At 41.6% G+C, this 9581-nt stretch overlaps 1 protein-coding gene across 4 annotated transcripts in view; it reads right to left on the bottom strand.

Moving 5' to 3' along the window:
* Positions 1–2922: 2922 nt before the first annotated feature.
* The window catches only part of LIN28B (lin-28 homolog B), a 96561-nt gene continuing 89902 nt past the window's right edge, over positions 2923–9581 (bottom strand). For all 4 annotated transcript variants that reach the window (XM_017739770.1, XM_017739771.1, XM_008637743.2 and 1 more), the window contains exon 4: positions 2923–7610. In XM_017739770.1, coding sequence (XP_017595259.1) covers positions 7241–7610 — 370 coding nt within the window. In that variant the 3' untranslated portion in view covers positions 2923–7240. The remainder of the gene's footprint in view (positions 7611–9581) is intronic.

The raw sequence follows: 9581 nt of genomic DNA, 5'->3' as shown, positions 1-9581 counted from the left end.
CCTGGCTTGGAATCCTGGATTATTTGGAAGTAAATGGGTTGTATAAGCATCTAAGCATGGATGGACACCTAAGCTCAGTGCTTGTCATTCTTTCTGCCTTCTCCTGGCTGGCCCAACCTTAGTAACACCACCAGTCCATCTTTGTTGGTCTATGAACTGTTTGGCTGCTCCAGCCCTGAATATCTAGGCTAAGAGCTGCACAGCAAGTAATGCCTGGGGCCAAGTATTGAACAGCCAGCAAACAAAAATCGACCAGCTGCATGTTAACTGAGCATCAGCAGCCTGAAAAGGTGCCCGGGGCTCGATGGCAGCTACTCTGCAATCATGCAGTGGCCAATGACTGCAAAAAATAATAACTGGTGCAGAGTAACCTGCTCTTGAGGGGACTGGTCATCCTAGAGGTCAACAACATTGCAGGCAGCAGATGACACTGGAAACAGCAGGGTGCTTTGCCAAAATGGTGTTTATGTTAATTAATCAGGACACCACCTAAATTATAATAATATCAGGAGGAGCACATCCACAGAATGAATTCCCTCCTGTCCACCACAGTGTGTCTTCCTGTGCAAATATACAGGAAGTGCGAGGGCTAATTATGTAAAAAACTTGAAAGTACGTGAAATTATTTGCATCTGGGATATTTTTGTTACCGGGGGAAAGTTGTGTGGTGTTGAGGGAAGGAGATAGCTATGCTGAGCCTATCATAAATTATGAGTGATTTTGAAATGAATAACTTGTGTAAACAGCTCCTGGTCCCAACAGATTGCAAGAAAAATGCAATTCTTTCAAAAATGGCTACATTTGTTTTGGCACTTAGGGTTCCAGAAAGGCTGGAGATAGCTGGGAAGCATGTGTCCCAGGACCCACAGAACAAGGAATAAAATAAGTATGCTACTTTTATTGTTATTTCAAAAGGCTTCTGTGATTTTGATGTTACTCTATTGACTAATTTAGAAGTTTCAATCCAAGGATTTCTTCTTTGTTGGCACAGAGCAATGTTGCTGTTAATGCTGTGTGACCACTTCTCTGCAATGTTAGGAAAGGGGGCCTTGGCTTGCAGCAGTGGATTTACGTACCACTGATGATCTGCCTTTGCCTAATGTGCAAGACAAGGCTTCCTGTCTATAACATGAAGCCAATAGTTCTAAACTGTCCTGGGGCAGCTGCTGAAAGGATAAAAATTCTGACTTTTAGTGGCTCTGGGAAGGAGGGCTGCACATTAGGGAGGCAAGGTGGGAAGAGTAAGGTGTTGTTCTTCCAGGTGCTTTGGTTTCATCCAACATTAGACACTGTTGGAGAGAAGGTTATCTCCATTTCACTTGTTCCAAGGGCTTCCTACATTTGTGCATGGCCAGAGCTGCTCACAGCTCCCCAAGGTGGCTTCCTCCTGCGTGTCACCTTGAAGGGTGTTCCAGGAGTCAGATGGTGGCATGCCCAAGGTGTCTCCTCTCATTCCCTGAAACACTGGCGTCAGGCTGGCCAGGAGCACATGTAAGCCCCTGGTGTGAACCATGTTCTTCACAGAGCACTCGTCAGATGTTCGTAAGAAAGCCTCACTCCTCATGACTGGTACAAGAAGTGGGACACATGGGGGATCTTAGCCAAGAAGATGGAGAGTCACCTCTTCCACATTCCAGGAAATGAAACCATTTGGTTCATTTCATTTTCACAGGCTGGGAGTGAGGTGGGGACATGACTGGATGTGACTGGACATGTGATTGTGACACATCTTCATAGCTCACTCTTTTTTGAGGACATGTATTAGAGGTAAGGTGAGGGGAAGCAAATGGAAGTTTTCTGTGACTAGAAGAGTAGTAGGTAGTAACCCTTTCATGCAGGTGTTTGCACAAATAGAAAAAAAAGTGTTTTCCCCCTTGTATTAGCAGAGATTGTTAAATTTTGCTATTAATCACCTGCATGTAGAGCCCTCTGTTGAAACAGAGGCACTGGAAGTGGCATATACAAGTCCTCAAATATTTTAATACAGAATGATGAGCTAATGCTATCCAAGTCACTAGTAATGCTTTATGTAATCTAGAGAAGGAATTTCCAGGTAATGAAAAATGACAGCACTTCCCTTTCTAGAGAGAAACCCCTCTTCAATTCAGTTTAAACTAGCATGAAATAGATATATACAAGCTTACAGATTATGGAAGAAGTAATAAAGATGGGATGAGGCCTAAAATACCAAAAGCTTTTCAGCCCAGAGAATAACCTACATGTCTAAATGTCTGGCAGTTTTAATGTCCAGTGTATTCTCACAGAGAGTAAGTACCAAAAGCTATAATACTGCAATTTAATTTCAATAGGTGAATAGGTTTTGGGGTACAATTTCTACAGTACTGCAAGTATGATCTAGCTATGAATTAATCATTTATTCGTCCCTCCCTCCCTCTCTCCTCCCAACAACAGCTTATATAACTAAAATTATTTTTTGTGAAGGTAATATCCCAAAACGAAGTGAGCATAGGTACAAAAGAAAACTCTCCAGTGATATGCAGTGTGTTTTACCATGAAAATAAAGCAAATCTCAATGGCTCACTGTAAATGCCAACGTTATATGTTTTATTTTTAATCAAGTAATTATTTTAAACCTCACAATATCCATGACTGACAGGAAAAAAAAAGACATTAGGCATGAAATGAGAATATAAAATACATGATATGCAGAAAGGTAATCAGTGCTTTAGTCCCTCAAGACAGTAAACAGGTGAAATGACCTTCAAAACTTCAACTCACGGCTTTTTTCTTACAACATAAAATTCAAGTGATTTTTCATTTATTTCACCTTGTAAACAACATACAAGTCAAAATGGACAATGAGGTAATCTATACTACAGAAGATAATTTAAAAACACTAGATAAGACACAGTATTAAAGACATATAGAAATCAGTGTTCACTTTGGTCTCTAGTATGGTTATTGTTATTATTATCACAGGCAACACATACTAGTTTAAGCCAGTCTGGTGATGTTTGTCAGACAGTTGTTGCTTAACTTAGTAATCCAAGAGGTAGTCAAAACCATTGTCCTTTGTAAAGATGGTTGCTCATACATTTGGTTCAATGACAATGGTAGCAAATACCTTGCTACTTTTCAACATTCTCAGAAAAACGCTGCCACAGCTGCTGATACACAGCTCTGGTTTACATAAAAAAAGAAGAAGTGTGTGTTCATAGATCAACCTCTTGTTATCAGTCAACAGTTGTAACAGGGGTAACACAACCACTGGATCTTAAAGAGGCTGTTGATAAACTAAGCAAAATAAGATTGATGCATTTAACAAGGCTCTGCTTGTTTCTAAAACAACTCAAATCTCATTAAGACTTCTAGGAAATTAAAATCAGTGCATCTGCACATGTACATATCTTCCCAATTACTTTTATATCTAGCACAGGGGAATACATATATATTTTTTATGATAAACATTTCTTACAGATAAATTAATTAAATTAAATTTAAGACTCAGTGTGATTTCCCATGTTCTTTTATAATTCTTCTTACAAAGAATGGAACAAGATCTATAAGCACTTTTTCATGGGGTTCTATTAACAAAACTAAGTATGACCAAGCAGGAACTCCAGGATAACACTGGTGCAGAATAAAATGGCTCAAAAGGTGGCCTGCAATGGGAAGAGGCAGGACCCAAATGTGGTGTTTGGCACTCCCTGAAAGCTGGCTAAAGGCAAAATATTGCAAATGGTATTACAATGCCAGATTTACCATTAACTGCAGCAAAAAGTTATTTGGCTCTTCCTCCAAATACAAGTCTTCCTCATGGAGTAGCTTTTGTAGCGTGTAATTAAATACCATGACCTCTCCTTGGGAAGAGTAAAAAATATCTCACAATGTCCCTTACAATTAAATCACATTGAGTATTTTGGGGTGGGGGAAGGGGAGGGAGACATTCTTGCTCCAGTTTAACCTTATCTCCACTATTGTTAGAAGAAAAATACATCTGTCTGAGCAGGTATTTGAACTATTTCTACTCAAACAAGTTTTATTGTGGAGCGCTCTGGCAAGGACAGGCTGGTGAATAGGGGGAAATCTAGCCTGAGTGGATGCTGCCGAATATTAATTTTGTCCTTAGACATGAAGGAAGAATCCCAAACTCTGTGCCTCCTCCTTTAAAAGGTTCTTTGCTTATTTGGAGCAGCCTATTGAAGTAGTATAACTAGATTTTTTTCCTACTGCAGCCCAGTGCTAAGTAGTTCCCTGCTGCAGCTTATGCTGCCATATGTTTATCCTAGGCATGTACATTTTTGTCTCTTCTGGAGCTGTATTTATTTCCGTGAACAGTGCCCATAATCCTTTGGACAGAAAAACAAAAACTTTCAAAGAAATGTTTGGAAAGGTCTCATAATTTCAAATGGATGCTTCATCTTAAACAATTATTTACCATAATGTCTGCAGTGGTGAACTAACAGTTACATATTTAGTACAGATAAAAGGTATGTACCATAGATCAACAGCCACCTTTAAGGCCAGAGCAGCACAAAGGTGTGTTCATGCAGTAGATATGAGGTAGCCTTTTGCTGTAAACAGAATAATAATTTTATTGTCACCTATGTAAACAAAGTGGGCTTGATGCTTTTGTGTTTTTATTCTTCCCCCTCCACCCCCCATCCCCCATCCCTCCCCTCCCAGAAAAGCTAAGCACCAGTAACTCCGACTGGAAGTCAGTGGGAGCTGTGGTAGCCCAGCATCTCTGAAAACTCAGACCCTGTGAATGTAAAGACACAAACGCTCACATAAGCAACCAGTACAGAATACCACTTCATCATTTCACAGGAACTTATGATACAAAACGCTGAGAGCTGATTATCAGAAACGTAGGTCTATGTCAACTCAGAGGTAGTTACTAATATCAGTACATAATACTTATATAGAGATAAAAAGGTCTAAGACTATTTGGTTTGTTCTGAGTAAGCAAGTCTGTAGACTATTCTGTAAAGAAAAAAAAAACATTACATGGTATATTCCCTGAGCAAAGTTCTTTGTCCTGAGTATGTTATGTAACAGTGATAACATTCTAATATATAAAAATAAAACCTTAAGCTTTCAACAATAAGGGTTTGGTATGTGCTCTTAGCAGTTCAGTCTGACTTCGGTGCACACAGTGATTTCAAACAGCACCAATAAAAATCCGCATGTTGAAAGTATTTCCTTATCTCAGCTCTGAACTTCTTACATATAAACAGGGAATGACCAGTTTTCAAATCCACAATTGCCTATTTCTATAAGGAACTTTGGTTTAAATTTTCAAAGTGACCTAAGTTTTGCATCTTTGCTGTTTAACCTGGCTTTTACACCGACTAGAAGGTTAAGCAATGCCACTTTGATTTGTCTACATAAATAAGTTTACTATCCTTACATAAGGCAAGGAAGTTCTCTATAGATATATCACATTCAATATCGTCAAAGGTAAGCTTTGCATTAGCATACTGAGAACTTCAGTATAAACCTCGAGATTCTTGCAAACACTGGCAAGGAATTCACACAAAATAATTCTCTTGAAATTGTGCCCTTCACTGAGGAGTTTGATTACTACCTGTTCACTGAAGCAGCAGCAGCAGCACCAGTAAAAGTCTCATCTGGCAGGACAAGTGGGAAGGGGAAGGCCACGCAATGAGCCAGCTGCATACCTGTTGTAACTATTGGCTGCAGAGGAGCTACCATGGTAAGACTTTGGCTCGCTGCAGCCTTTCACACAGGCTGTTCCTTTAGTTTGATTATCCGAGCTTAAACCTACCCGACACTTTCAAGCTTTAACAGCCTGTGTTTATTGCCAATGTTAAGGATTATACAGGTTTCTCTAATTAACTTACATCCACAATGGGATTTGTCAGAGTACGTTATCTTACGTATGACTTGGTAATTCAAAAGTTACAAATGGAAAGCGACTCGAAGTTTTGATAGGCTCCAACTCTATTAACCCCGAGCAAGGCCTGCAGCCCAGGGAGCCTCACTCTGAGGCCACCAATCTTTCTCCTCTTTCACACAGAAGTGTGTGGTCCTAGGGAACTCTAGACCAAGGCTGATCAGCAGCAGCCCCCAGTTCACAAGAAGCAGATGATGTCCAGGGCTTCTGGCAAATTTGCAGGTCCCTTCACCCAGGCTGGTCTGCACACATGCTGTATCATCAGCAAGGGAGGCTAGCTGAGCAACCCCAAGTACCCATCAACCTTTATTCTTAAGAAACTCTTTAGCCCAGGATCTCATTAGCTTTGCATTTTGTTTTCTTCAAAACCCAAACAAACAACAACAATAAAAATCCTTAGGGAGCTCTCTCCATGTATTTCAACAGAAAATAAGGGGGAAGACCCTTCAAATTGAGGGACACTACTTGGGACCAAGAGAAATTGCTGCTGCTGTGGCTACTACTGCCACCAAGGTACCCTAAATGTTCACAGAATACAAATGACTAACCAGGATGGTATCCTGACACCACTCAAAAGGGTCTGTTTGGTAACAACTTATACATTCTCCCCTACACAACAGACATCTAAATTACAGTTACAATCATATTAATTTAACAAGATGTTTTGAGAAACCATCACAGAAACTACACATTCATTGTCTTTTCTGGAGCTCTAAACTCCTCACCAACAAAGGGTAATGGCAATGAGAGTCGTCTTGAGTCATGACACTGCCCTGCACCGGTGTGGGGAGGGGAGGGGTTTTGATACTTTGGGAAGATGAAAAAGGAAGTAATTAAAATTGATGGTACGGGGGATGTCTTAGTATCTTTAGTACCATATGGCAGCTTTAAAATATGAAAGTATCCTTTGGTTCACAAGAGAAGTAACAGTCTTGATCTCAGTTCTGTGTGTGGTTTATCAGGTTTGGTTTGTTTCTGAGTGAAAGTTCTTGGGTTTTCTTGTTTGCTTTTTGAACACATTTGGAAACAGGTTCTAGGAATGAGTTCAGGAATATTGGGTACTGTGACTATTGCTTCACAGTAACGTCTGGTGGGATCTGGAGAATGGTCTGATGGAAAAATATATATTTATAGATATGTACACATACACACACTCACATGCACACTCATACACACACGGAAGGTAAAACGTAATGCACCCTGCTCAAATGTATTTTGTTTGGAGTGATTTGTCTATTAAAGAAAAAACAAAAAAACATTCACAGTTCCTCAACAGTGATAATGAAATTATTTCCCCTGTACTTGCATGAGGTAGACATCCCAAGAGGGTAAAAAAAACGGAACATTATGACAAATGCATTAAGTTTTTTTCCTTTTCTGAACAGAAGGCCCCTTTCTGTTCGGTTCTTCAGGCGATGCAGACAACTTACTCGACGAAGCTTCCTGTGGTGACCTGCCCGAGCGCTCCGAGACCTCCGGCCTGCCTTCCTGAGAGTACGATGGAGACGAGAAGCCGTGTGTTCCTCCCCCTTCTCTCAGGAAGGCAGAAGTGGAAGGCTGCGGTTCGGCTTCATGTCTTCCCTGAGAACTAGCGGGCTGCTGCGAGACAGTTTTATGGGGGCAGTTAGCCACCATGTGCATGATGCTCTGACAGTAATGGCACTTCTTTGGCTGCGGAGGTAGACTACATTCTTTAGCGTGGTGGTCGAGGCCGCCACAGTTGTAGCATCTAAAACCAAACAGAGACAGACATGGAGTTATGCAACGCAGCGTCAAACGGGAAGGTTTCCGGCGGGCCCGGGCGCCGGCCCCACTAGAGGGCACCAGATCTCCAGCCATCGCCCCGCGGTGTCCCTGCTCGCCCCGGGACTCGCGCGTCCCGCGGCTCCAGCGCCTGCCGCCGCCGCGGCTCGGCCGCTCCCGGAGCCAGGGCCCGCGGGACACGGTGCTTGCAGCCAGGGAAACCCAGGCCCGAGGAGGACGCGGTGCCCCGCACCAGCGGGCTCTGTCCCAGGGCCCGGCACCTCGGCTCCTCTGGCTCCGCCCAGGCACGGCGGGCCAAGGCGCTGGGCCAAACCTTTACGGTGGGGTCACAGGGTCTGGAATGGCATTTACGGGTTCGACGCACAATAAACTCAGTAGAGCCCCGGCAAGAGTCATGAATCCGGGTTTGTTTGCTTGCTCTCAAAACTCCCAACCCACGTGCACGGGGTTGTGTCCGGGGTGCCAGTTCCCATGGGATGCGCTGCCGGGAGCCGAGGGGGGCAGAGAGCCTCCTCCAGCCGCACGGACAAGGCTTCTCCCACACTTCTCGGAAATGGCTGAAGCCCACGAACTCTTCTATTTAACCTTGTTAGCCATGGGAGTCCTGAAGAACTCTCCAGCAATTCCTTACTGAATCCTTTGTAACACACACCAGGAACACCAGTTACTGGATTACATTATTCTAACACAGGATACAAAGAAATAATTACACGCCTTTGGCATGGTGACCTTATGTGCACCACTGAATTTTCTATTTCGGCTGGTTTTGTATGGTTTCTGTTTCTTTGTCTTATAAAACTTGCACTGAATGCATAGATATTTCATTTATAATAATCTAACGTTACTGGAAAGAACTAAACCAATATTTTTTTTTCCCTTAACCACCAATTAAAAAAAATTATTTCACAAATACTTAGGTCTGTGGAGTCAACTGAAGGATTAAAAAAATGACTAACCATAACTATGAACAAAATACTGCAACGTGCTCTGGATCAAGCCCACATAAAGATAATGTATATTTTCAGATTCCTGGAAAGTAACAAGGCACCGTTTGACTATTTCACCTAGTATTTAGTAGTCACTACTAGTTTATTCAATATCAAGAACTTTAGTCTGTGCAAAGCTATATGTACAGCTGCAGTCTCATCTCCCGAATTTGCTTTACCCTGCAAAGAAATGTTATTGATAAAACCTGAGTAATTTTTAAAAAGACTGCAAACACCAACATTTGTAAATCCACTCCATGAGACAATCCCTGGCACCTCCCACTTCACATCTTCATCAATAGTAGCAAGATACCAACCATATCTTCATTTCCACAGGCAAAACAGCACAAGCTGCTCATGGCATGCTGCATGCCACCATGTCCTACAAGACTGACCTATAATTTAAAGAAGTTAAATAATGAACAGAACTTCATTATCCTTTCAGAAATTACTGTAATTTATTGTTGTATCTTCCTTTAAGATGAGTAAAAAGAAACCAAGCCCAGTACAATTAACTCTGCACTTCTAAAACAACTGCAGTAACATATTTTAGGTGAACTGCTTCCATTTTGATGTCACCACTGCACTGAAGTTTGATGTGATTTTTCAGTGGAATTTGAAGACTATGCTTACACTACTCTGTCTGCATATACTACAGACTAACCAATGAAGAGACACAGAGTCTAACAAAGCTTCCCTTGAATCACAAAGAAAATAACATGTACAAGCCCCATTATCACTTAGTATTGATTTCCCTAGCACAGGAAGGGAAATGACATACTAAGTACATTGTTAAATCCAAACATCCTGATCTAAGACCAAAACATCAAGCTTTTTTCTCCTACACTTAAAAAAAATCATTTGCAAGTTATTAAACAGTATCCCTCTGACTACTTTTCCCCACATCATTGCAGGTATTTTCAAACTAGTGACCCCCACTTAACAGTATG

The sequence above is a fragment of the Corvus brachyrhynchos genome, unplaced genomic scaffold (genome assembly GCF_000691975.1).
Source record: "Corvus brachyrhynchos isolate BGI_N302 unplaced genomic scaffold, ASM69197v1 scaffold14, whole genome shotgun sequence".
NCBI lineage: Eukaryota > Metazoa > Chordata > Aves > Passeriformes > Corvidae > Corvus > Corvus brachyrhynchos.
This window is presented reverse-complemented; position numbering and strand designations above follow the sequence as displayed.